We start from the raw sequence: 27,588 nt of genomic DNA, 5'->3' as shown, positions 1-27,588 counted from the left end.
TTGGGTTTGGACCTTTTGTGTTGTTTTGATTTCATAATCTATTTGGCTATGGTACGTACGTTTTTAAATATTCTTGTGTGGTACACGCCAGTAAACTTCACGTATATTGTGTTGTCTTTTGAAGTGAATCCCTAGTTATCTATAAAATAATCAAGGGGGCACTGCAGGAGTTAATTTGGCCAACTTTGAAAGACTGATTTAGGTTTCAATTTAGTCACATTGATCTTAAATTGTGTTTCAACACCCTATCTTCCAACATATTTTTTCACATGTACATACATTCATATTCCTTTGTTAAGTCATCATAAACTATTTTCATATACTAATTAGAGACATCTTTATTTATAAATAATTTTAAAAAAAAAAAATTACATCAATGGTATCAGTCCATCTTCTTTTTTATTGATTTAGGAAACACAATAATAACCCGCACGCATCATATAATTTATGTCAAAAGAAATGTCTACATATTACGAATAACATTTTCTGACATTTAGTTATACAAATACTGTATGTAGACTTGACTTATATTTTTATTATTAAAAACGAAATTTTTTATACTAGATTTATGTCCCTGCATGGTGCCAAAAGTTTAGAAATTAGTCGTTATACTTCTAGAAATTAATTCCTTTCAAGTTAAATCATCATAAACTATTTTCATATTAAACAAATTTTTTTGCTCAGAAATTAAAGACCACAGTTACCTAATAGTATCACTGTTCAATTGCTTCACCACACTGGTTAGTTTCTATTACTTCTTACATTCAATTCGAAAATTTAACCCTTTTCTTTTTGCTGATATAGCAAACAGAATACCCAGCATGCATCATCTTGTTAATGTCAAAAGAAAGAATTTAAGTTACTACATATTACGAGAAATTATTTTTCTGATTTTCAGTTTTAAATACGTATACAATGAAGGATTAAAGGGAGGCCTTTTAGCTTCATCTACGAGCTAAATAGGTGTAATTATGGACTTAGTTAACTTTTTTCAATTCCAACATGCACGTCCGCCTACATCCTTTCATCTCAAACGTTTTATTTCTTGATTACATCACTCAGACATAAAACCCTTATGATATCTCTCTATATATATCTTCGAGTGTCATCTGAGAAGAATCACACTTTTTCATAAATATTTCTTATATCCGTAGCAATCTCTTCCACTATAGTCGAAAATGGCAGGTCGTAACAAGCATGTTGTCTCTAAAACCTCTTCTTCTCTGGCTATTGTCGAAGCAAACCCCCCGGCCAACAAAATTGTACCCATTGAAGCACCGATAGTTTCTTCTTACAATGACCGAATCAGGCCGTTGCTGGACACTGTTGACAGGCTGAGGAACCTGAATGTAATGAGAGAAGGGATCCAGCTTCCAACCATTGTCGTTGTTGGATACCAGTCCTCTGGGAAGTCGAGTGTTCTTGAGTCCTTGGCAGGGATCAGTTTGCCTCGTGGGCAAGGAATCTGCACTAGGGTTCCTCTTGTGATGAGACTCCAAAGAAGTTACAGCACTGAGCCTGAGATCTGGCTAGAGTATGGTGACACAGTTGTTCATACGGATGAGGAACACATCGCTAAAGCTATTTGTGCTGCAACAGATGTGATCGCTGGTATGTTATCTCTCTCTCTCTCTCTCTCTTTCCATGGATAGTTTAATGTTAATGAGACCGTTATCTGAAACATGAATGTTATAGTAAGTTGTTTACGCGTACTCCTGAATACAAGTGCTTATAGATGTTATGTGATTTTGCCACTCCTAGTTTGTTCTTTACTCATCTGAAATTGTTAATTTGAATGAGACATGCATTACACTAGTGTTTCTATAATATGAAACTACAAAGCGTGTCCGTGTTTCAGACTATGATAATAAGTACTTATAATATACCTATGTTGCAGGATCTGGTAAAGGGGTCTCTGACGCTCCTTTAACACTCCATGTGAAGAAGGCTGGTGTTCCTGATCTTACCATGGTTGATCTCCCTGGGATAACTCGCGTTCCAGTGAATGGACAGCCTGAAAACATCTATGAGCAGATATCTGCTATGATCATGAAGTACATCAAGCCTCAAGAATCGATCATTCTCAATGTTCTGTCAGCTACGGTCGACTTCACGACCTGTGAATCCATCCGCATGTCTAGACAGGTTGATAAAACCGGTGAACGGACTCTGGCTGTTGTCACAAAGGCAGACATGGCTCCTGAAGGTCTTCTACAGAAGGTTACAGCAGACGATGTGAGCATCGGACTTGGTTATGTCTGTGTGAGAAACCGAATCGGAGAAGAGACATACCAAGAAGCTAGGATGCAAGAAGAGCTTCTGTTCAGGACTCATCCAAAGCTAAGCTTGATTGATGATGACATTGTGGGGATTCCGGTCTTAGCCCAGAAGCTAATGCTTATCCAGGCGACGATGATCGCCCGCTGCTTACCAGAAATCGTCCGCAAGATCAACGAGAAGATGGAGATCAGTGTCCTCGAACTGAACAAGCTGCCAATGGTAATGGCTTCCGCAGGGGAAGCATTGATGACACTGATGGACATCATTGGCTCAGCAAAAGAGTCTCTCCTGAGAATCCTCATCCAAGGAGATTTCTCCGAGTACCCTGGAGATCATAAGATGCACTGCACCGCTCGCTTGGCTGAAATGTTAAGCCAATTCTCAGACAATCTCCAAGCACACTCCAACGACGTCACCATCGATTTCTTGATGGACGAAATCAAGATTCTCGACGAATGCAAATGCGTTGGCCTTCCCAATTTCATTCCGAGATCAGCTTTCTTGGCTATACTATCACAGTACGTCGACGGAATCCATTCCAAGCCGGTGGAGTTCATCAAGAAGATTTGGGACTACATCGAAGCTGTTCTCATTCCGGTGATTTCAAAATACGCTGAAAACTTTCCGCAGATTCAGTCTTCCGTTAAATGAGCCGGACGCAATCTGATCACCAAGATGAAGGAGCAGTCAGTGAACAGAGTTGCCGAGATCGTTGAGATGGAGAAGCTGACGGACTACACGTGTAACCCTGATTACATGACGTCTTGGACGGAGAAGACCGCTTCGCAGCAGAGCTTCGTCCACGCCGTGTTGTACGACGAGGCCAAACCTGAGAGCTTCTCTCTCGCTGGATTTGGGGAAGTGAAGATCTCGCATCTGAGGAAGTACCACGCTCATCTGCTGCAGCAGGCGTTTGACATGAAGATGAGGAGAACATTGTTCTGAGGCGGATTGTGGATAACCTTGCGCTGTTTCTTCAGTTCTCGGTGAAGAATCTGGTGAACGCTCAGTTTCAGAAGGAGATCGTGGCGGAGATGGTTGATCCGTGAGGCGGCGGAGGAGTTGAGAGGATGATGGAGGAGTCTCCGTCTGTGGCGAGCAAGAGGGAGAAGCTGGAGAAGAGTGTGAAGCTCTTGAAGGAGTCTAAGGACGTCGTGGCCGCCATCGTTGATCAGAATTCTGGTTATGGTGGTCGTTAAATTGATGTTTCATCTTATTTAGCTTTTCTGAAATCGGAACGTGTCGGGTCGGGTCGGGTCAGGCCCTTGTGAGGTTTTTTTCTCTCTAATTTTTAGTTTTCTCGGATGTTGTGTTTTTAAAAGAACTTTTGTTTGTAGTTACGGGCTTTTCAGATTATGTGGCGTTGCCTTTCGAAAGTGAATTTCAAGTTTTAGTTAATTTGGTCAAACAGCTGAACAGTTACTTCATCTGCTTCTGTTGGAAGATCTTGGAAGGTTGGAGATTGTGTTGCTGTTTGTTTGAGTTCTTTCACTTGTTCTATTACTGTCGCTAATTGGTATTAGAGCGAGTCGGTACCCTAACCCATTAATCCGACTGGAAAGTGGCATGATGATGATCCTAGGAACTGATGGTCTAAAAAGGTTCTGATACCATGTTAAGTTATAGCGATAATGGATCAATGGTTTAAAATATCGTCATTTAAAAAAAAAAAATCCATTTATTATACAAAAGAAGATGTCCTAAGACTTGAAGCACAAATTGATCAGCGTTTACAAAAGAATTAACAGCCAACAGCCACAGGCGTACAAGTTACAACACACTGACTTAGATCACAAGCTATCCGCAGACAGAACAGAACAATTGAGTTTGAGGCCTGAGGGCCGGTTGCAGTGAGCCATTGAAAATGAATCAAGCTCATACTTGTTAGGCTGATTTCAGCAAATGAGAGAATAGACAGCTAAATGTAGGCGAGAGTTGCTCTCTTTCCAAGAAGCATGAGACCATCTTTAACCCTAACACTCCATATGGAGTGTTTAATGATTATTTAAATAATTAATTGTACTTTACATGTACTTAAGAACTCAAGTTAAGAAAGTAGCAGAATGTGTGCTCCAATGGTAGGTGTTTAATTAGGGGTTCTTAATTATTTTTTTTTTAAATTATTTATTATATCAAACATATGAAAAGATAATTTAAAACATAGATTTGAAAATAAAAACATAATAACAAAGATTAGTAAATAAACGAGAATAATTTGAAAAAACATTCGGAACTTAGTTGTTGTCTGCATCCTCTCCAAATTTACTCCATAAATGTTCAACCAAATCAGCTTTGAGTTGTTCATGCATTGGCCTATCACAGATTCTAGTTCGAACACCCATCATATTGACGAGATTTGTAGGCATATTTGAGGAAAAATCGAGATTGACATGTGAACTTCCGGTTTCTTCTCCTTGTTGGAATCCTGAAACATCAAATTGAGTATATCCATCTTGTTCGTCTTCTACTATCATATTATGGAGTATGATACATGCTCTCATAATCTTCCCAATTTTGGCTTTATCCCAAAAAAATGCAGTTTTTTTAACAATGGCAAAGCGAGCTTGCAAGACTCCAAAAGCACGCTCGACATCTTTTCGGACAGCTTCTTGATGTTTAGCAAATAAAGCCGCTTTCGGTCCTTGTGGTAATGAAATAGATTGGATAAAAGTTGCCCATTTCAGATAAATACCGTCGGTCAGATAGTAAGCCAAATGATACTCTCTTCCATTGACAGAGAAAGTGACTTGCGGAGCTTGACCATTTATTATGTCATCAAAAACAGGTGAGCGATCAAGAACATTGATATCATTTAAGGTACCTGGAGGTCCAAAAAACGCATGACATATCCATAGATCATACGAAGCCACCGCATCCAAAACGATTGTGAGTTTTCCCGAACCTCGTGAATATTGTCATTTCCAAGCGGTGGGACAATTTTTTCACTCCCAATGCATACAATCGATGCTTCCTATCATCCCGAGAAATCCACGAAACTCACCAATATCAAGTAGACGTTGAAGATCAGCCGGTGTTGGTCTTCTTAGGTACTCATCGCCGAATAAATGTATTATTCCTTCCACAAAATGTTCGACACATGACCGAGTAGTAGTTTCACCGAGCCTGAGGTATTCGTCAACCGCATCAGCCGCAGTACCATATGCCAAGACATGAATGGCTGCTGTACATTTTTGAAGTGCAGAGAGACCTTGCCTTCCGAGACCATCTCGTTTTTGTCGAAAGAATTCCATTTCATTGGAGAGTCGATCAACAATTTTCATGAACAACGGTTTGTTCATTCTAAATCGTCGGCGAAAAAGAGTACCAGTGTATGTTGGATTTTCACTGAAATAATCATTCCACAGACGAAGATTGCCCGCTTCACGGTTTCTTTCAATATAGGCTCGTTTTTACTTTGTTTTCTTGCTTTTCTTGATGACCAATGGTAAAATTCTCAAATGTTTGATCAAAATATTGATCAAAATGTTGAACAAAATATTCATCAAATGCATCATCAAGTGAATCTTCAAATTTGTTTTGAGAAGAAGATGCCATGAGAAAGAGAAGGTGAAAAGGTGTTTAAAAAACTTAGTGATAAAACGACGATCTTGTTTTGTGATAAAAAGAAGACTTGTGATGTTGAGGAATCGTGAAAATGAAAAGAAGAAAAAGAGTTGTGATGTTGAGGAATGATGATGATGATACAAAGAAAGAAAATTCTAATGTTGAGGAACTTTGAAAATGATACAAAGAAAGAGAGATGTGATCTTGAGCAATCGTGAATACAAAGTTAGAGAGAAGCAACTACTTTATAATACAAGTCTCCTAAAACTTATATAAGTCCGTGACATACAAGACAACAAGACTCGTGACTTGATACAACTAAATATTACAAAAGTCTGTGACACAATGGAACAAAACAACAACACTCGTGACTTGAAACAACGAAACAACAAGACTCGTGACACACTGAACATGTAACAAGACTCCAAGAACATGTGACTTCCACTCTTCCAATCTTGCACTCTTTTACTCTTTCCCTCTTTGTCTCTTTCACCTGAAACATAGTACAATAACAACAACAAATATTAAGAAGAAGTTCCATATATGACTTAAGCAAGCAACGAGAACAAGAAACACAAACTCAATGACACAAACACGGAACAATACCAACACAAGCAAAGAGAACAAGCAAATATAAACTTAAACGCTTTTTGAGTTGAGTTAAACTTAAGCTTAAACTTAAACATATCAGTCGAACAAGACAAACAAACCGAGACGAAATCTATGGAGACATCAACTCATTCATGAGTTGAGTCTTAAACGCTTCTTCAACATCCGTTAGTGGTCCTTGTTTAGTAATGAGACCGTCGAGTAACTTCATCTTATACAACCTTGATTTCAAAGCCAAATCTTGCTGCTTGATGTTCCACATTGTCTGAAACTCAGACAGTTCCTTCCCATCACTCATTGTCTTCTTAGAACGAGCCTTTGCTGCCTTAACACCCGGGGGACGAGTTGTTGCTTCATCATCGTCACCGGAATCCACTTCAGTTGCTTTCGAGCTTGCTGAATGTAAAACATCCCCACAATTCCTCTTTTTGGAGCCTCCATCATTTTTAGCAGTAGACAGCTCGCACCACTTCTGGTCATTACGCAACTCTTTCCAACCATGCTCAAGGGTGAATTTTTTATTATGGTTAGTGAAGAAGATCTGGTGGGCTAGTTTGAGCACATCATTCTCATTTTGACCACTGGTTTTCTCTCTGTTCGCAGCTTCGTATGCGCCACAAAACTTGCAAACTTGGTCATTGATCTTCTGCCAGCGATTCTTACAGTGTGCTGGCTCTCTCTTTTCACAGCCACCAACAGAGGGACTAGCATTGTAGTACACAGCTATTCTTTTCCAGAATGCATTAAGACTTTGCTCATTCCCTACTACTGCATCTTTGCTCGTGTTTAACCACGAGCTAATGAGCAGAACATCATCTCCTGGCGACCACGTCCTTCTTTCTTTACGAGAGGCTTGGTTGTCTTCACCGAAGTTTGAAGGCTCAGTGCCTTGAGTGCCATAGAAGGGAACTTGCGCTTCAGATAGTGAAACACTTTGTTGACTGCTTAGCAGTTCATCAAAGTTTGAAGGCTCAGTAAATGGATTAAATTCCATCTCGGAAGTGAAAGAAGAGAGAATTAACATATAGGAATCTGTTTGAGATAGAAGAGAAAGAAGAAGTTTTACAGCAGTTTTGGAGCTGATATATATCTAACTTCTATTTATTACCCTTTCACAACCATAATCAAACACAAAGCAAGTCATTTATTATCGACAATTCAAACTAAAGCTAGTCATTTAACTACAGCAAGTCATTTAACAACCTACCGCAACCAAAAGCAATTCCCTTTTCATTGCCAACATCAATGCAACCACACCAAACACATTAACTACATAACCCAACCAATGCAAACAGACCAAGCTTTCAATGACTAAAAAATATTAAAAATTTACCTCTTTTTGTCCGGTGAATACACTCCTTTGCTTGCAAACGATCCTGCAGTTGTAGTCATCTTCTTTAACGAACCTTCATCCATGGAGCTCATGACACAAATAAACAGAAACCAAAACAACAATGAGAAATATACCTCAAGAGACAAACAAACAGATACAAAACTAATTCAGGACATTCGATTCAATTCAGACCAGAAGCTAAATGATATAGTAGAACTCTTAAACAATTTCAGACAACATCCATTCATGACACTCGATTCAGTTGACACTATCTCGATTCAATTTCATCCATTTTTAAACAATTCAGACAACAACCATTTGACAGATCAAAGAGGGTTGAAGTTTTACATGTCTTCATTGTAGACGTCTTGTTTGACGAACCTTCGTCTCTAGCTCCGACCATATGAAGAAACAAAGATAGACAAATCTTGAGGCAGGAACAAACTAATAAAAATATCAAAGGTCGATTCACACTTAAATGGCAACATCCATAGCTTTACCTTTCTTTTGTTGACGTAGAGGAGAGCTCCGAGCCTGAGAGAGGAGATCGACACCGCGAGACGCCGAGAGAGAGAGATGGAGGAGCTTCATCCTCGGGGTGATTCTTCATCCTCGTAGGAGAACGACACCGCGAGACGCCGAGAGAGAGAGATGGAGGAGCTTCATCCTCGGGGTGATTCTTCATCCTCGAGGAGATCGACACCGCGAGACGCCGAGAGAGAGAGATGGAGGAGCTTCATCCTCGGGGTGATTCTTCATCCTCGAGGAGATCGACACCGCGAGACGCCGAGAAAGAGAGATGGAGGAGCTTCATCCTCGGGGAGATCGACACCGCGAGACGCCGAGAGATTCATCGCAGGGTCGTCGAGGAGAGAGAGAGACGAGGACAAATTCATGCACATGTTTCTCAACGAGGCGTCGAGGAGGCGTCGAGGATAGCGAGATAGACGAGGAGAGAACATCGTCGATCATCACGGAGGCTTCGGGGAGAGCGACAGAGACGAGGCGACATCACCGTCGATTGATCACGGAGGCTTCGAGGAGAGCGAGAGATACAAGGAGACATCATCGTCGATTGCTCACGGAACCGTCGAGGAGAGATCGATTTCGTCGAGAGGAGGAGAAGATTGAAGGCGGAGTCGTCGAGAGAGATACAGAAGAAACGCTTGTGTTTCGTGAGAGAGAGAGAGAGATAGAGAAAGGGACACAGACTCGCATCATGCCAACACGTGTCCTATTAGCATCGCTTCCTCTGAAACCTAATTAAGCAGCGCTTCCTCTCCAATTAATTCATTTTCTTTTTTTTTTTAATAAAAAAATCACTAAGCAGCCCACTAAGCATCAGCGTTAAAGATGGTCTAATAGTTTGAAAAACCAACTTGAATAGTATAAGGTTTAGTTACCCGTTCATGCCTCAGAGAAACTATGTCACAGTCAATACTATTAAATCATACTATCACCTTATTATGTTTCATTTCATGACAATTTAGTAGTTACATAATATAGCAGAACACATATCGATTTACTTAAAATGTTTATGTTAGAATATCTCATTATAATAAATATTAAAATATCTATATGACTATTGAATTGTTATGACTTATGTTTAATACGCACTTGTTTAAAATTATACGTTTATCATTAGTTTTCTGGGTTTATACGTGGTATATATTGATGTGGGTTCTATGAAAGTCTTTTGTTGCACAAAAAAGTAATAGAAATAATATGCTATAATATTACAAGAATAAATGATAACAGAGTATTTGTTTATGTGGATATTAGATTTGTGCTAAATAAGGATTCACAGTAGAAACTTCAAAAGTATTAATAAATTAATAAATATGATAAAATTAATAAATTTTACTAATTTTAAATTAAATAATATATTATTTTTTACATAATTCGATAAAATAATAAGCTAATAATTTTTAAAAAACTCTATGTAATTATATGGTTTCAATAATGTAAACATAAATCAATGACTAATATTTATATTATTTATAAAAATCTAAACCATATCTATTGTATAGTTATGTTTTTATTCGCAATGACATTCATCTTTAATTTTTCTTAATTTTTTCATAAAATATAGCTTTGTTATTATGTAATATTATAGTTAAAATGTATTTACATCTACAGTTATATTTTCTATATGCAAAATATTCAGAGTAAAAACATCCTAAAATTTATATTAATAAAATCTGATCAGTGCACGTATCATAAAATAGACTATTTTTTAATTTACATAAAATCATTTTTAAATTATATAAAATGTTTTAATAAGTTTATAATTCCATAAGTTAATGAAATATCAAAATATTAATATTATTAATTTACAAAGTTTTCACTGTAATATTGAAAGATTATCCAAATAAATACAGAAAATATAATTGATATTTATAAGGAAAGACCAATTATAACAATCACACAAAAAATTATATATTTCTGTTTTAATAGATACAAAATTAAATTAGAATTGACTTAGTTTATTAACAGTACATTGATAAACACTAATCTGATATAATCTTGTTCTAATACTATAAAGATTCAGATTTTTTAAATATTTCATTTTATATCTATACTATTATTTGATAAGTGAATTTGTTTACTTATCATCTTCTCCATAATTTTTGAAAAGTCATTAATTTTAGTATTATTAAAAAATATTTTTGATATATTTGAGATAATTAATAAAAACATATGTACTAATTATGCCAATATACATATATTATTATTTTTTAAAGTATTATAATATATATCATTATCATGACATTTAGGATATTTAATTAATAAATATATATTAACAATAGATATTAAACAAATTCTACCTATAATATCATAATTACAATTTTTATTGGAAATATTGATCCAAACATATTAAAATTAAGATTAAAGGTAAAGCATCATTAAAAATATATGTTGTAAAATATAAATTGTATACGTATGTTAAATATTTTAAAATCAAAATTATATTTCAAACCTAAAATAAATTAATATTTGAATATGAAATACATCAAATTATTTATCCGTAAATTCACAAATGTTATCAAAATAATACTCCATCCGTTTCAATATAGATGATGTTTTAGAAGAAGCATTTTGTTTCAATTAACAAGAAGTTTTGAAGTTTTAAGGTTAACTTTAACTTTATTGGAAACTATTCAACTAATTAAATTTTATATTTTTTATAATTGGCTAAATGATTTAAAAATTATATCTTTAAAAAATTTTTTTAACAAAATATAATTTTTTTAATCTTTGTGCACTAAAACAAAACATCAAGTATTAAAAAACATAAAGAATATATTTAAAACCAAAATAATAATTATTAAATGAACGAAAAAATGAAAATTAACCAAAATATTTAAAACATATGGAAGAATTAAAAACTAGGATAAAACATTAAATAACATTAAAACTTACAAATAATAAACATAATATAAATATAGTCTATGAGATATATATAGATAATTTTTTTAATTTATTATTTTGTGTTTTTGTGTCACTGTTTTTTAAAATATAAATTATAGAGAATATAATATTTATTGGATATTGTTATTCTATCAATGTTTTATGGATTATGATTGTTTATGATCCTTTCAACACCAATAGATTTTTTTAGTCCAATAAATATAATAAATATTTAATTTCAATTTTAAACTTCTTAATTTGATTATTACTATTTTCTACTCCAAAATTTACAGCCAATAATTAAAATATAAAATAAAATAACATAATTTAATGCATCAATTACTAACATGAATATTGAAATTTATAATTTATAATATTAATTTAAAATTTGTATTTAATTTAAAAATTTAAAATTTGAATAAAAATAAATATGAAATTAAAATTCATTAGATATATATATATTTGTATGCGCAAGATGCAGACCTTCAACTAGTTAACTATTACAAAGTTATTTTTTAAATATTTACAAAAAATATAGATATGTACATAAATCCATAAAGATAAACTTGAAAGTTTTTCTTTTTTTTTTCAACATTTAACAAACATAAAACATTTATTATCTTTTAGGGTGTGCCTGTATGTATTCATTTTCATTTGTCTCTATGTATTTATTAGAGAAAAATTGTATTCTAGATTTGACATTTAGTTTTATTTTAATTTTTTTTCACCAATCAAGTAAAAATGAAAAGTAAAAAAACTTTATTGGTTTTAGTGAATTATCTCTCTACTAAAATGAAGAAGAAATGAGCGTGATGCATTTTTTTTTTCATTTTCCTTTTTTTTTTTTTTTCAATTTGACCATCCGCAACGCGGGATTTTAACGAATCTTTAAGTCCAAATCCTTAACTATCAGGCATATAATAATAATATTTAACCCAAATGACGTAAGGATCAGTCTTTTGCTAAGGATTAAAATGTGTTGATCCTTGTTGACGTGGCACATCAATTTTATCCGTCGAGTGAAAGGTTTCACGCGTTCGTTTCATTTCGAGTCTAGACGAGAAAAAAAAAAGTTAGTGTCGGCGATAAGGCGATTGTGCTCTGTCCGGGTAAAGAAGGTTAATCGAAGGGTTCTGTTGTTGATTTCCTCTGATTCTTGGGATTTACATTCGATTTTCATGTCATTTTCTTCGAAAAGATGTCGAGCGGGTTTTTGGAGTTTTGCAATCTCGATTTGCAATGGTGAAAAACCCGGCTCTTTCATGAGACCAGGATAAGATAGGGAAGAGTATGAGAGCATGCATCATACTACACAATATGATAGTCGAAAATGAACGAACTGGATACAACACACAGTACGATACATCTGAATTTGAAGAAGGAGATGTAACCAGCAGTTCACGGGTGCATAAGTCTCGTGGTACGGACATCCCTCCAAGCATCACTGAAATTCGTGCCAATCAAGTTCAGGTTCGGGAGACGGAAACACATCACCAATTGAAAAATGATTTAATTGAAAATATTTGAAACAAATTTGGTGATGAAAATTAATAATTGTTGTATTTCATATTTAATCATGTAATAAATAAATATTTCAATTTAACATGTTTTAATTTTTTTTTCTTAATATCTTACATGTTTTCAAATTTATTATTTTTTTATTTTTAAGAATTCTTAATTGGATAACACCATTGGGTATACTAATTTGATTAGAGTTTTTAACTATTTAAAAAAAAAAAAAACCTATAATATTTTTAAGGATTCCAATGGTGAATACACCTTTGGAGATGCTCTTCCACCACTTGCTACCAATCACGCTTTTAATATTATCGCAGTAACTATGACAATAAAACGTGGTTATGAATTTACTAGAGAATGGTAGATAAGATTTAGTAGACTTGCTTTTAAGAGTTGTAGATGTAATCATGAGTCGTGACTGCTCTTTCCCTTCCCAACGATTTTTTTTCTTCTGCTCGTTACGTTTAGTCATCTCAAAACATTACTTCTTTCACTTCTCAGTCACATATTCGCAACCACAAAGCCACATGTGCTGTGCTGCCACAGAGCCACATGATTGACCGATTGATTGACACACACAAACAATAATATTCTCTACCAATATTTGCAATGGAACTATATTCCTTTGAACTGAGCTAAACAAAACTACTGTTCTGGTTTGTCTCAAACTAGAATGCTTCTAAAGACAAATTACTCGGAAACGAGGTTTTGTTCGCCAATTAAAATAACTTTTTAAAAATCTATTCGACGTATACATACATTCATGATCTTTCATACACAAACAACTGAGATATTTCTCTATATATCTATGCATTTCTCCAAACATAATCTTACACCTACCCTCAAAGCTCTCTTTCCTGACCCTAATCTTCGACTCTTCTCTTGTGTCTTGAAAAATGAAAAGCAGTAAGAAGTATGCTGTCTCACAGAGTTGTTCTCTGGCTATTGTCGAAGCAAATCCTCCCGAGAACAAAAAAGTGGTCCCCATTGATGCACCGATTGTATCTTCTTACAATGACCGGATCAGGCCGTTGCTCGACACTGTTGACAGGCTCAGGAACCTTAACGTGATGAAAGAAGGGATCCAGCTTCCAACGATTGTCGTTGTTGGAGACCAGTCCTCTGGGAAGTCTAGTGTTCTTGAGTCCCTGGCAGGCATCAGCTTGCCTCGTGGGCAAGGAATCTGCACTAGGGTTCCTCTTGTGATGAGACTCCAGAGAAGTTCAAGTCCTGAACCTGAGATCTGGCTAGAGTACAGTGACAAAGTTGTCCCTACTGATGAGGAACACATTTCTGAGGCGATTTGTGCTGCAACTGATGTTATAGCTGGTATGTCCTGCATCTCTGCCTTCCTTGCTGTTAAATATGTTTTGGTTTGAAACATGCACATTCAAAACGAGCTAGCTGCTTAGAGAGAACCCCCCTGAAACTACATATGCACATGTAACTTAATACTAATGTCAATATGTGTGTGTATGAGTTTATAAACTCTTAGATGGCCTTAAGGGATATTATATATTTTATGATAGACTAGTTTTGTTTCTTGATAAAACTTTAGTGTTGTATGATAGAGACTTAACCAAAGTATGTCTTGATTCTGAAATGTACTAGACATGTGCTGCAGGTTCTGGTAAAGGGGTTTCAGACGCTCCCCTGACTCTCCATGTGAAGAAGGTTGGTGTTCCAGACATTACCATGGTTGATCTCCCTGGAATAACCAGAGTTCCAGTGAACGGACAGCCAGAAAATATCTATGAGCAGATATCAGCTATGATCATGAAGTACATAGAACCTCAAGAATCCATCATTCTGAATGTTCTGTCAGCAACCGTTGACTTCACGACCTGTGAGTCCATTCGCATGTCTAGACAAGTGGACAAAACCGGTGAACGGACTCTGGCTGTAGTCACAAAGGCAGACATGGCTCCTGAAGGTCTTCTGCAGAAGGTGACAGCAGATGATGTAAGCATCGGACTTGGTTATGTCTGTGTGAGAAACCGCATTGGAGAAGAGACATACGAAGAAGCTAGGATGCAAGAAGAGTTACTCTTCAGGACTCATCCAATGCTAAGCTTGATTGATGAAGAAATTGTGGGCATCCCTGTGTTGGCTCAAAAGCTAATGCATATCCAAGCAACAATGATCGCTAGATGTTTGCCTGAGATTGTCCGCAAGATCAACATGAAGATGGAAACAGCTGTTTTAGAATTGAACAAGCTGCCAATGGTGATGGCTTCCACTGGGGAAGCATTGATGACACTGATGGACATCATTACTTCTGCAAAAGAGTCTCTCCTAAAGATTCTCATCCATGGAGACTTCTCCGAGTTCCCTGATGAGCCAAAGATGCATTCTACCGCTCGCTTGGCTGATATGTTAAGTCAATTCTCAGATAACTTGCAAGCCAAGCCAGATGACAAAGAAAAGTTCTTGATGGATGAGATCAAGATTCTTGATGAATGTAAATGTGTTGGACTGCCAAATTTCATACCAAGATCAGCATTTTTGGCTATTCTTTCTCAACATGTCGATGTAATACATATGAAGCCGGTCGAGTTCATCAAGAAGATATGGGACTACATTGAAGGTGTTCTCATATCAGTACTTTCCAAGTACTCTGAAAACTTTCCACAGATTCAATCATCCGTCAAAAGAGCCGGTCGTAATCTGATCACCAAGATGAAGGAGCAGGCTGTGAACAGAGTTACTGAGATCGTTGAGATGGAGAAGTTGACTGATTACACATGTAACCCTGACTACATGAAGACGTGGACAGAGAAGACAGCTGCGCAGCAAAGCTTCATACATGCTGTGCTGAACGATGTGAAGAAACCTGAGAACTTCTCTCTCACTGGATTTGGGGATGTGAAGATATCTCATCTGAGGAAGTATCACGCTCATTTGCTGCAGCAAGCATTTGATATGAAGATGAGGATCACATCTTACTGGACGATTGTCTTGATGAGGATTGTGGATAATCTTGCTCTTTATCTTCAGTTCTCGGTGAAGAATCTGGTGAACAGTCAGTTTCAGAAAGATATTGTGGCGGAGATGGTTGATCCGAGAGGTGGTGGTGGAGTTGAGATGATGATGGAGGAGTCTCCGTCTGTGGCGAGTAAGAGGGAGAAGCTGAAGAAGAGTGTGAAGCTCTTGAAGGAGTCTAAGGACGTTGTGGCCGCCATTGTGGACCAAACTTCAGGGTTCGGAGATCGTTGAACGAGTTGCATGTTTCTGTCTTACTTGGGCTATGTTTATGCTCTTTTGTGGGTAACCCCAAGCTACTAAGCTTCTTGTTTATGTTGTCTTGCTGTTTGAAACCTTTTCTTGCTGTTGTTTATTTGGACTCAAAACTTGTGTTAGCTTTCTATGTCCGCTTCAATCTGTTTCCTATTTTCTCAGTATCGTTGCCTATCTAAAGCAAAAATAACATGCCTAAAGTCTGGAATTGATTTGTAATTGTAGCTATGGTAAATGTCTTGTGTTCTTATGGCTCTTGTGATCTCTTGAAACATGGATTTTGCGTTAAGTTTTGTGGTAATGATAATTGCTTAGTTTAAACGTTAATGTTTTTCTCGTTTCTATTAATCCAAATGAACTTTAAATAGATTTTTATCACTTCATTGTTTATCATAGTTGAAGTCTAGAATTAATTTGGCAAACAAACCAAAGGAATATGATTGAAATGAGGACAAATGTTTGTATGAAAACACCTGAACTGAGTTCAAGGTCGCCGGGGAAATTTAGAGAAGTTCGGTGGTCGGCGTTGCATATAAGCTGTTCTTCCTTCTATACCTTCTTCGGTTCCATAGAATAAGAGCGTGGCATCACCTCCTAGCCCCTGTGTACCAAATAAAGTTAAAAGTGTATTAGTGAAATAATACTGACTTGTGGCTTAACAAGTTGGTGGAAAAGGCTAGAACCTGAAGTCCGGCATGGCCATCATCGACTGCATTGAGTGCTGCCTTAAGCACACGGATTGCAGTAGGGCTGTTCCGTAAGATTTCTCTGCACCATTTCACAGTTTCTTTCTCCAAATCCTCTAGCTAGTACAGAAAAAACATGTCTCAGTTAGGAACGTTACGTTTTATGAATATGTGATAACACAATGGGTTACACGATTAACTTTACCGGTACAACTGTATTGATGAGTCCCATTTTATCTGCTTCCGAAGCTGTGTAGAATCTCGTCATGAACCACATTTCCCGTGCCTTTTTAGGACCAACCTGTTTTTGTTTTGTTTTGTTTTTTTTCAGACAGTTTGATCAGCCCGTGTTTGTTGCATCGCAGTATTAGTCAGTTGTATCGAGTTATTACCAGACGAGACATGATTGAACTTCCATAACCAGCATCAAAACTTCCAACCTGCAGACAGAAAATCGATACTTAATGATCAATGAAGATTAGTATCAACTCCTGCTCCTACTTCACTGTCACATTCAAAGTTGAAAAAAAGAGGCTAGAGGGAGAACCTTAGGACCCGTCTGACCGAAAATAGCATTATCAGCTGCAATGGTTAGATCACAAACCATGTGCAAGATATGTCCTCCTCCAACAGCATAACCAGCAACCTGAATTAGTCATCAAAAATGACATGGAACCAAGATCAGTAAAAGATGAATATACTAGACCGGCAATTGTATTAAGAAGGTGCATACCATTGCGATAACTGGTTTTGGCAGTCTGCGGATTTGAACCTGAGAATGAAGATAAGAAACAAAGTTGGAAAAAATACACTAATCCTACTAAGACTAGATAACCTGAGCTTTTATTTTTGTATTGAAAATCAAAGACATACCTGGAGATCAAGGACATTAAGTCGACCAACATCATTGGGATCAGCATAACCATCTGGTGTCCTCAACGCTTGATCACCACCACTGCAAAACGCTTTCGTTCCCTATACCACCAACAACACAACTATTCAGAACAATCAATTTGGAGCCAAATGACCATTCAAACTTTGACAGCGGCTTAAGGCCAATGTTTCATCTCTGGCTTGAGCCTAAGCTAGACACAAAGTAACATAACCTAAATCTAGACAAAGCTCATAACTAACTAATTTACCTTGCCGGTGAGTATGATGACACCTACAGAGCTATCGTCTCTGGCGTCATTAAACGCACGCATAAGCTCCTTCACAGTCTGAGGCCGGAACGCGTTTCTTCTCTCTGGACGGTTTATAGTAATCTACATAACCAAAAACTATTCAACTGAAGAAGAAAGAAACACACACAGCAGAGAGAGAGAGAGAGTTAGTCGAACACGTTACACTAACAAACCTTCGCAATATCTTCACCAACGGCTTTCTCATATATAATGTCAACAAACTCGAGTTCAGATTTTCTCCAAACGACTTGGTGAGTCGGCACTTCACCGTGAACCTTATGGTACTTGTCATTCATCGACGAAGCAGTAGAGAGTTCCACTGAGTGAACGCGAGTTGGAATTGTTTCCAAGGGGATGAGATGATTGGTGACGACGGAGATACGGCGGCTCGCGGTGCCGAGTTCCTTGGAGTCCGCCATTGGAGAGGAAGGAGCGAGGGACAGAGAAAGATGAGAATGATTGGTGATGTAGATGACAATTGACAAGAGATTCTATCGCATGGACTTTGACACTAGTAAAGATAAATTATATTTTTAATTAAAAAGGAATAAACAATTGAATTCTTCCAAAGGAGAAGAAGCTTGAAGGTTTAGAGAATCAGAGGAAGTGGACGTAATCTATTGGCGCGCCTGTCTCTATTAAGAACGTTTGACGATGAGATAAGATAAGGCGAAACGCAATATACATTTGCGTTTTAGTTTCGCAATTATTTTCATAAAGGCCCTTTAACTTTGAGATTTATTTCGGCTTTATTTATTGTTAAGAAATCTGTTTTGGGGAATTATATAAAACCGAATTTCATAACATTGTTATGCCTTTATTATAACAACAACTTAAAACTTATTACATTTTAATAAGTAACCCACGATTTCTAACAATTATTATAAAGACAATTGTTATCCTTTTATATTTTAGCAACTCACATTATTTCAATCACACGAATGTACAAGATATTTTTTTCGTGTACAAGATATCTTGAATTTAAAAACATTAAATTTAAATTCTTCACTTTTGAAAATTTTGATTTAAAATATATCAGATGTTTCTTATGTCAGTTTAGTTATACCAACATCCTTTAATATTCCTACATTATTTCAAAGGAGATAAAATGTTTCGAAACATAGGGTTCATGTTTGGATCTGCGGGTCTAGATTCTTCGAATCCTAAACGTTTGACATAACTATATTTTAAAATCTATAGTTTAAGTTAGAGTCGGTTCTTTTTGGTTCCGGATTGGTTCGGACTCATAATTCAAATATCTGTAAAATAAATGTAATTTTTGAATACATAACAGGTTTGGATTGGTTTGGGTATTAGAATGAAAAAAACACGAAGTACACAAAACACAAAAACGGCTTGAAACAAAAAAAATACCCGAAATCCTAACAAATACCTGAAAAATATTCATATACTGAAAAGATCCAAAATTTTATCCGTAAACCTTATCCGGAGAACCGAAAACACCGAAAATTTTACCAACCCAAAATATATTTTTCTAAAATTGAAATTTTACCCATAACCCCAAACTATAACCGAAAACCCGAACCAGAAACTTAAAAAAATTTGTAATGCCGAAAACATATATGAAATACCCAAACATACCTAATATACACATATCATTCCAGGTACTTTGGGTACCCGCTCGAGTCTCTGATAGAACCCAAACTAGAACAGATATTTACGGTCCAAAAAGATATTGAATAGATACTTTGCCTATGACTCAGACCCGAATTGCACCTGTATTTTCGGGTTGGTTTCAGATTTAGTTTTTCAGGTTCGACAAATTATCGAATCGTATGAAAAAGTTAGATAAAAATGTACAGATAAAATCTGAAATAATAATGTATAACAATCTCAAAACATTAATTTATATAAAAACTTTTTTATAATCCAAAAAAATAATCCGCGCTTAAAAAGCACGGATCAAAATCTAGTAAATACTTAAATAAATAGGGACATTTGCTACAATAACCTTATAAATGTATAAAATAACTAATATAACTTATACAGATTTTCAAGATTTTCAGAAGACACTTTTACTATATTACCCTTAATTATATAATTTATTTTCTTGAATGTATCATATAAAATTAAAAGGATTATTAATTTCCTTAAAAAAATTAATCAAAATTCGAATTTAATCAAGTGGAAATAATGTTAATGACAAATATAACATTAAAAATAAAAACAACATTGATTGCTTTTATAGAAAAGGAAAACATATCTGTCAGAAAGGAAAATATATATATTTTTTAAATCACCGTTGTTACACATTTATCTTCCTAAAACATATTTTTATGCTTAAACAAATTTTTCATCAAAACAGAAGTTTATAAAGTTTATACGATTCTATGACCACTATTATGAAATCATTAACTTATATTGTCTTTTTATATCAGTTCTAAAATTTATAATATCATTTATAGATAACAATGTTGTATGTTTTGTCTCTAATACTGCTAACCTTTTTTGTAGATCTAATTTACTTTTAAAAAGCATTATAAAATACGACATGAATTTTAGGACTGAACATCTACAAAGATCCAGGTAACTGAAACAACTTTATATATGTAGAAGATGAAAAGAACATAATTAACTTTTAGTAGACTAGAAACTTCAAACCAATAGACGTTCTTGGTAGACTAGAATCGGTAGACTTATATTTGGTCTGCGACTACTCACTGGATTAGATGGTAGATGCGATTATCCAAACTGCTATATGTTTTTTTTCTGGAACAACTTATTGGACTTGCATAGTGTCTACATGATTTTACATTCATAAAATTCAAAATCTGTAGTTTAGTTTTTTTTTTGTTTGCTTGTTTTTTTGTTAAAATTTGGAGATTAGTTTGTTGTCTTCTCAAAATAGGTAGATTAGCATAAAGTCTACACATGTATAACAGATTTTACAAGTGCATTTGGTAAACTTGTGTAATGGCTACATATTGTCTACATGGATTTACGGACATGAAATTCGAAACTTGTAGATTAGTTTGTTGTCTTCTCATAATAGGTTGATTACCATAAAGTCTACACATGTATAGAAAACTTTACATGTGCATTTGGTAGACTTGTCTGAGCATGTGTTCTACACAACTCGTGTTACATCAATATCTTTCTAAGATGGACCTTTACAACAAGGAGGTCGTCTTTGTCCAGTATAGCAGCAGAGTTTGGAATCTCTGAGATCTGTACCATGTAGAAGACACTATTAGATATATAAACATAATATCAGTGGCAGATCCGGCCCTAAATTTAAAGGGTGTCAAACAATTGTGCTTTGGTCCATAATAAAAATATTTTTATAAAAAAAATCAGTTATAATAGGAACAACTTGGCATCGAACCCCGGTTAGGTGGATCAGATGAAGCAAATGATCCACGAAATCTTTTGTACAGTGAAGCAAACCAGCTGATATTGTCAGCTGACCCACTGTTGATCAACGTGGGTCCGTCTATGACAATATGTCAAGATGATTGAGATTGTTCTCATTGATCCTCTTATCCTCCATTCCATATCTGTAAGTACATCTCTATAACTATATATGTACTCTTCATTGGGATTTTGAGAAGAATCACTTCCGTCAGCATTGAACCCCAAATTAGACGATCCCACATTCTAAACAGTGTTCTCGTCTTCATGAACCCCAAAATAAATATATGCGAAGAGAATACGTTTTTACTACATATTTCGAAAAATCATGCCAAATGAGTAAATTCACCAAAACTCACCATAGGTAAATATATACATAAAATTGAAACAAAATAAAATGATATAATTAAATAGAAAAACCCCGGACGTAGCCAGGCCGACCCTAGTTAAATTAAATATATATGTAACTTATTAATGTCCTTTTTGTGGTATTTTAGCAATTATACCTAATACCTTATTTTTGGATAAGCCCTACGAACTGATCCAATAGCCCTGAAAAGAACACACTTGTTGTTATAGAGTAGACTATTCTAAAAGCTATTGAAATATTTACATCATCCTAACCAAAATAATGTCTATCTACTCTATTACAATGGAGCCAAATTTGAAAATAACTTTACTCCGTCGACAAAAAAAAGAAAGTAAAATTTCTCCATGTGTTTACTACTATTTGAGCTATTGGATTTTATTATTTGCATAGAGTCATCATTAAAGGTGTGATATTAGAAAATATCGACCACTTTTAATATTTTGGTTCAAAATAAATTATATAGTTAACCAAGTAACCGATTCATTACATGTCAGTAGAGCACCCAATTGTAATTCAGTTTAGCTTATAATTTTAAATAACGTACACAAACCATTTTGTTCCAATTTCATAAGTGCATAAGTTAACTTTTTTTGGGTCAAAACCACTAGTCTCGGTACAATAAGTTTGGTTTTGTCTTTGATTCAACAGTTAACCATGTGCTGACTCATTATTAAACTAAACCCTAAATCTCTTCTCCTCTGCACTCTGTGAGGTGATTCAAACTTGGAAGCTTCGTGGTGGGTTTTTTGCATCTCTGCTTCGGTTTAGAAATCAGATTCTTTGAATAACTATAGGAGCTAGTCGTTTGTTTTTGTTTCCCTGAGGTGTTCCTTTTGTTTTCGCTTTCGATTTGGCTTTCACCCTCGTTATTTTTTATGATCTGGTAAAGTTAGATCCTCTTTTCTTTTGTCGTTTTAGCTGTTTTTAACATTGATTTTATGTGTATATATGCTTCGTGTGAGTTTTGATAAGTTTTGTAGACCGAAGCTTACAACAAATTTGTATGTTGATTCAGCAAATTTCTTGTTGCCTATTTTCTTCCTTCAGTTAGCATTAGATTTCAAAATTTCGTTTCGCTGCATGGAGTGGACGTGTAAGTTTTCAGTTGAGCTCTTCGGAGACAGTACAAAAACGCTAAAACTCATGAATGTTAATTATGACGTATAAGAATATTTGTTTGGAGAACTAGCTAGTCATTTAATTTGCTCATATATATTTCATTACTTTGGAAGTTGATGCTTAATTGCTCTTCGACTTAGAAGACTAGCTAGATATATTCATGTATCTTTGCTTACAAGAGTTCGATAATATCTTACGTATAAATTTGTAAACGTGTTGTCCATCTCTGGCACAACTTAATTGACATGTCTGTGGGAGGATCGCCTTTTTGTTCGAGGTACAAAAAGCCTAAGAGAAGTGTTTTTGTAGATAAATGGAGGATCATAAGCCGACGACTTTCACGTTTGAGATAGATAACTTCTCAGAGAAGGAAACTGTAATTTCATCCCCAACATTCTCAAGTGGAGGCTGCCAATGGTAAATGAAATATTTCATATATTTTTTTGATATTTTACTAGTTGTCTAGATTCAAAGAAAAAAAAATCCGTAAGTTAAATCTATTTCTACTTTTTCTAATTCAGGTATGCAAATGTTTATCCCAAAGGAAATGGTATTGAAGATCACTTGGCTGTATACCTCCAAGTTGCGAATTATGGATCATTGCAACTTGGATGGAAAAGGCGAGCTAAATTTTCCTTTGTTCTGTTGAATCAATCCGGCAAAGAATTCTACAAATCAACTGGTAAGTTAACTAATAAGACACAAGGCTGGATCCGAGATTTTAGGTGCTATAAACATTTACTGAGAATTTTGATTAAAAAATCATATATATGATGATGCTTAAGAAATCTAATCTCTCTGTTTTGGTCTTACAGAATTGTGCAATCTATACTGCGCTCAGGTTTCAGGATGGGGTATTCCAAAGGTCTTGACTCTCAAAAAGCTTAAAGAAAAAGGGTTCGTGGAGAAGAACAAACTGATCGTTAAAGTCCAAGTACAAGTACTTGAAGTTGTTAATGAGGCAGAAGTAACTGGGAACGAGACTATGGATGTCAAAGGTTTCCAAGTTCTTTATTCTCAGGTGTGATTATGCGAATGCTTCTTGTTGCTGTTTTTTTTCTTTCTTTTCGATTAGTTATAAGAAGTTCATGCTTGACAGGTTGTTCAAGTAAGTTGGATTTTCGTGAATCATCCGGACATTGCTTTGAATTTCAAACCAAAGAGCCACTTGGTGAAGACAACATACATGAATCTCCTCCTCAAGCTCATCGAAAAACTGGACAAGCTTCCACAAAGCTTCTCTGAGACTGAGCTAAGAAACACTCGCACCGAGTTGGTCGATCTAACAGAGACAGGGTTCAAGCTAGACTGGCTGAAGGAAAAGCTTGATGAGATTTCCTTGGAATGGAAGAAAACATCCGAGGCTTCCCGTATCCAAGAACTTGAGCAACACAACAAGAATCTCAAAGCTGAACTGAACAAGGAGAAGATCAAATCTGCTACTTCTGCTGCTAAAGTCTTATGGTTGGAGCAGACGGTGTCAAATCTCAAAACTAAGCAGAACAAGAAGCCGAAATTAAGCCCCAACTAATTCTCCTGCAAATTTGGGAATTTTTTTTTTTTGTTCGTTTATCTCAGAGCTGAAGATTAAATCTACTATGTGGTAAGTCCTAAATTTTTAATACATTAAGAACTATGCAATTGGTGATTGTTTAATTATGCAAATGGGTGATCGGCTTGCTATTAATCGATCCCATGGTAGCGAATATTGCTTTTTCTTTGTTAGCACCAAGAAACAATATCCAAATCACGATGACACTTGTTGCAACCATTGAAAAATATCTCATCAGAGGAGCCTTAATTAAGCCCTCTAGTAATCTCAGAGCGGAAGGTCAAAATCTTGTGGATGAAAAATCATGTGATTATATAGTTAAACTATATCTGATACAAATAATATACATGCACTGCTTCAACAAAGCAATGAAGCAGTTTTTTTTTTGTTTTTGATTTCTCACTTAATTGTCTGCCTTAATTACTCTAGAGAAGAAAAAGGCTTTCTAACCTTCTAAACACTCCACAACACTATCAACATAACAGAAAAAAAAAAATCAATTGAGCAACTAATTGTAATATGTATGAAGTACTTTTTTGGTAATCATTTTACATCTACATATCTCCATGCTGGTCATACACATATATCATGATCTGTATGGACTCCATTTCTCGCCGGCTTCCCGATCTGTAAGCAATCAATCGGTGGAACAGTTGGCGAATTGAGCAATCCAAATGCTTTCCAGCAAAATGGATCATACATGTGGTATTGTAGCTGCACTGGTTTTAGTTCTATGCCTGATAGTTGCACATCTACGCAAGGGAAACTGTCACTGCAAGCAAAATGCACAGGCTTTACAGTATAAGTGCCACGTATCTTCTCATACGTGACTCCTTCAACGGCCACTGCTGAAGTCTGGTTCCTGCATTTACTGTGATCACAGTAGAATTGATCTATCACTATGGGAAGCTGAACCTCTGTGAGCTGAATGTTTGAGAATAGTACTCCTTTCACTGATCCTACTCCTCCCTGCATTAACACATTAAAGCTAATTGAGATTTCACTCATTTAATTTTTGCTTTTATGTAAAAGATTTATTGTTAATTACCTGCCAGGTCTTGATCCGGACACCGGTCATTGTGTTGTGCATAACTACATCTCTGACTGTTATGTTGGAGACACAAGCTTTGGTACTGTCTTTACCGAGACTCCCTATGCTGATTCCATGTCCTGGTCCACAATTCACATTGTGAACATACACATTGGAGCAACCGGTTTGAATCGAAATACAATCGTCTCCTGCCAAAAAACAGAGGAATCAGTTTCACCGAGTTTTAAAGATTTTTTTGACTAATTAAATGTATTTGTACCGCAAGCTAGTGTGCTAGTGTGAATCATGACATCTCTGGTGTTTTGAAGATGAATCCCATCTGTGTTTGGACTGTCTCCGGGAGAAGAAACGGTCACGTCATGAACTAAAACCTGGACGCAGTTATCAAACTTGAGGTGACATTGGGGACTGTTCTGAATGGTTATACCCGTCACTGTCACGTCAATACTCCCATAGAACCGCAGCGCCTGCACCGTAAAACCCGAGGTAGATAAAAGTTTAACCATGTAGTAAAAGAACACATATATTGACTATTTCAATTTGTTTTTGGTATCTCACCGTTGGTTTAATGCTAGGCATTCCATTAAGCTCACTTCTTATCTGCCATGTGAAGTCAAAACAAAAACAGAGTTATGTGTTAGATGATTCTTGTCTAAATGTGAAGAATGAGATGCATTAGAAGAAGTGTGGATGTATTACCGGCATTGGAGGACGTTCTTGAACCGTATTATTCAATGGGACAATGAGCTTGAAGTCATCATCGACAGGATAATCAAAAGGGTTGTCTTGTTGCCACCAACCAGTGCCTCTTCCATCAATAACACCGTTTCCTTGTATTGTAATGCCTTTAAGCTTCGTGAACTCAATCCACCACAGAAGCCCTCTTCCCCATGACTCCGAGTCCGTAGGAGCTACAATCATCCCATCCAGCTGCAAGCAAACAAAAAGTTCACGTCTATCAGCCCAAAGGGTACATTCTGTTACATTTTTGTTTTAGAATCTTGATGAGTAACTCTCACCTGGAATACAATGTTTGCTTGACAATAAGGACCAGAGAAGGATATGGGGCCAACGAGGAAGATATAGTCAGGCGGTATGACCATAGTTGACGCCTCCACTTTGCAAGCAGAAGCCCACGCCGCTTCAAACGCCTGCAGATATTGTTAAAGCTTTATTTTTATTTTTATTTTTTCTCACAGCAAACAGAATTGTGGAGGAAAATCATGGAGATTCTGGTCCCCTCTAAACTTTGGTAACTTTTTTGTCACGTCTCTATATTTGTTTGTTTGGTTTTATCGGAATTAAGACATTGAAAGGGAAAAAACAGTTGATTGACTTTACAGACAAAAGAGAAAGCTTTTGTGAGCTCTGTTTTTTTGTTCTGTCTCGTGTTACCTTCTCAACTGTTATTCACATTCTGTTTTTTTTCGTTCTTTTTTTTAAAAGAATGTTAATGAAAGCGAAGATTAAATTCTTGATTTAATCAAGAACCAATAGGTTGAATTTTTTAAATTGGATAATGAAATGTTTTGAATCTGTACCTCAGTGTCATCACTCATGCCATCACCCTTAGCGCCAAAATCAAGCACATTGAATTCTTGAGACCCTTCAAGTGGCTGCAGCGGAAGAGGTGCTGTTGGTGGCGGTTGTACTTGTGGTGATGGTGGCGGTTGTACTTGTGGTGGTTGTGGCAGGACAGGTGAGCCGGATTTTGGCGGCGGAGTTTTTAGTTGTGGTTTTGACTTATGGGAATGGCTATTGTGGTGGCTTTTTGGTTTCTTGCTGGACAAGGAATCAGACAAGGTTGAGGAAGAGGAGGAGCTGCTATGGTGGTGCCTCCAATGTCTTCCTTTTCTGGCAATGCAGGTCTGTAAAGTTACAGACCAGACAAGAATTACCATAAGAATCATTATTGTGACGCTTCTCAGCCTTTGACTCTCTCTCGTTATCATGTTTTTGTTTGTTTGTTTTGTATGATATGTGTTTCTCTTTGTTTGACACAGAAAGATAAGGAGAAGATGAGACTTTGGTTTATGCGTTGATGTTATGGATTGAATGAAAAGAAATAGGTTTCTGGGGTTTATATAAGGAAGCGGTCCAAGAATATAGAAGGGGACTCACGGGAGTTTAACATGGATGGAATTTCATGATGTAATCAAGAAAAAACATTATTTTCCTTCTAAACTAACAAAACTAAGAGTGTAAGGCTATATATTATCACAAGGTGTTTTCCTGCGCATGATTTTTTTTAAAATTAAATTATATTTAAAATGAAATTTATTAATATTATATATTTTATTAT

The 27,588-nt window shown here is 35.9% G+C and overlaps 4 protein-coding genes and 1 long non-coding RNA gene across 7 annotated transcripts; 2 read left to right on the top strand and 3 right to left on the bottom strand.

Moving 5' to 3' along the window:
* Positions 1 to 960: 960 nt before the first annotated feature.
* LOC125593456 lies at positions 961 to 10,489 on the bottom strand. 2 transcript variants are annotated; one of them, XR_007329359.1, is made up of 3 exons: positions 7,787 to 10,019; positions 1,887 to 6,337; positions 961 to 1,675 (listed from the first exon to the last, which is right to left on the bottom strand). It is a non-coding gene; the product is annotated as an uncharacterized LOC125593456 (long non-coding RNA). The 2 variants fall into 2 exon arrangements; XR_007329358.1 differs by lacking the exon at positions 961 to 1,675 and having other exon boundaries at positions 1,711 to 6,337; positions 7,787 to 10,489.
* Positions 10,490 to 13,349: 2,860 nt separating this feature from the next.
* Positions 13,350 to 16,113, top strand: LOC111205206 (dynamin-related protein 4C-like). Its single transcript, XM_022700685.2, has 2 exons — positions 13,350 to 14,044; positions 14,340 to 16,113. Exons 1-2 carry the CDS (start codon positions 13,612 to 13,614, stop codon positions 15,929 to 15,931), a joined length of 2,025 nt encoding a protein of 674 aa, XP_022556406.1. The 5' UTR covers positions 13,350 to 13,611; the 3' UTR covers positions 15,932 to 16,113.
* Positions 16,114 to 16,296: 183 nt separating this feature from the next.
* Positions 16,297 to 18,447, bottom strand: LOC111212117 (1,4-dihydroxy-2-naphthoyl-CoA synthase, peroxisomal). The gene is made up of 9 exons (XM_022713542.2): positions 17,996 to 18,447; positions 17,781 to 17,903; positions 17,512 to 17,613; positions 17,372 to 17,410; positions 17,186 to 17,284; positions 17,031 to 17,078; positions 16,844 to 16,939; positions 16,636 to 16,758; positions 16,297 to 16,553 (listed from the first exon to the last, which is right to left on the bottom strand). The coding sequence occupies exons 1-9, from the start codon at positions 18,239 to 18,241 to the stop codon at positions 16,437 to 16,439; spliced, it is 993 nt and encodes a 330-aa protein (XP_022569263.1). The 5' UTR covers positions 18,242 to 18,447; the 3' UTR covers positions 16,297 to 16,436.
* Positions 18,448 to 22,194: 3,747 nt separating this feature from the next.
* Positions 22,195 to 24,339, top strand: LOC106429118 (MATH domain and coiled-coil domain-containing protein At2g42470). 2 transcript variants are annotated; one of them, XM_013869854.3, is made up of 5 exons: positions 22,276 to 22,301; positions 22,993 to 23,100; positions 23,205 to 23,365; positions 23,499 to 23,704; positions 23,783 to 24,339. In XM_013869854.3, the coding sequence occupies exons 2-5, from the start codon at positions 22,997 to 22,999 to the stop codon at positions 24,212 to 24,214; spliced, it is 903 nt and encodes a 300-aa protein (XP_013725308.1). In that variant the 5' UTR covers positions 22,276 to 22,301; positions 22,993 to 22,996; the 3' UTR covers positions 24,215 to 24,339. The 2 variants fall into 2 exon arrangements, with proteins under 2 accessions (XP_022558020.1, XP_013725308.1); XM_022702299.2 differs by having other exon boundaries at positions 22,195 to 23,100.
* A 375-nt stretch (positions 24,340 to 24,714) lies between these two features.
* LOC106429139 (polygalacturonase At1g48100-like) lies at positions 24,715 to 27,380 on the bottom strand. Its single transcript, XM_013869877.3, has 7 exons — positions 26,828 to 27,380; positions 26,306 to 26,437; positions 25,986 to 26,216; positions 25,845 to 25,886; positions 25,546 to 25,753; positions 25,284 to 25,474; positions 24,715 to 25,204 (listed from the first exon to the last, which is right to left on the bottom strand). The coding sequence occupies exons 1-7, from the start codon at positions 27,236 to 27,238 to the stop codon at positions 24,809 to 24,811; spliced, it is 1,611 nt and encodes a 536-aa protein (XP_013725331.2). The 5' UTR covers positions 27,239 to 27,380; the 3' UTR covers positions 24,715 to 24,808.
* Between the last annotated feature and the right edge of the window lie 208 nt (positions 27,381 to 27,588).

Source organism: Brassica napus, chromosome C9 (assembly GCF_020379485.1).
Source record: "Brassica napus cultivar Da-Ae chromosome C9, Da-Ae, whole genome shotgun sequence".
Lineage (NCBI taxonomy): Eukaryota > Viridiplantae > Streptophyta > Magnoliopsida > Brassicales > Brassicaceae > Brassica > Brassica napus.
The sequence above is the reverse complement of the archived record's forward strand: the minus strand, read 5'-3'. Positions and strand labels throughout refer to the sequence as shown.

Bases quoted from the DNA above. Each gene is read 5' to 3' on its own strand.
- LOC111205206 (XM_022700685.2), top strand. From the start codon at position 13,612: ATGAAAAGCAGTAAGAAGTATGCTGTCTCACAGAGTTGTTCTCTGGCT. The intron at 14,045-14,339 runs GTATGTCCTGCA...CATGTGCTGCAG, and splicing joins TGCAACTGATGTTATAGCTG to GTTCTGGTAAAGGGGTTTCA.
- LOC111212117 (XM_022713542.2), bottom strand. From the start codon at position 18,241: ATGGCGGACTCCAAGGAACTCGGCACCGCGAGCCGCCGTATCTCCGTC. The intron at 17,614-17,780 runs GTAAATTAGTTA...TTGGTGGTATAG, and splicing joins TCATCATACTCACCGGCAAG to GGAACGAAAGCGTTTTGCAG. The intron at 16,759-16,843 runs GTAAAGTTAATC...TTTCTGTACTAG, and splicing joins TCATCAATACAGTTGTACCG to CTAGAGGATTTGGAGAAAGA.
- LOC106429118 (XM_022702299.2), top strand. From the start codon at position 22,997: ATGGAGGATCATAAGCCGACGACTTTCACGTTTGAGATAGATAACTTC. The intron at 23,366-23,498 runs GTAAGTTAACTA...TTGGTCTTACAG, and splicing joins AGAATTCTACAAATCAACTG to AATTGTGCAATCTATACTGC. The intron at 23,705-23,782 runs GTGTGATTATGC...CATGCTTGACAG, and splicing joins TCCAAGTTCTTTATTCTCAG to GTTGTTCAAGTAAGTTGGAT.
- LOC106429139 (XM_013869877.3), bottom strand. From the start codon at position 27,238: ATGATAACGAGAGAGAGTCAAAGGCTGAGAAGCGTCACAATAATGATT. The intron at 26,438-26,827 runs GTACAGATTCAA...CAATATCTGCAG, and splicing joins GCATGAGTGATGACACTGAG to GCGTTTGAAGCGGCGTGGGC. The intron at 25,754-25,844 runs GTGAGATACCAA...TTTACGGTGCAG, and splicing joins TGCCTAGCATTAAACCAACG to GCGCTGCGGTTCTATGGGAG.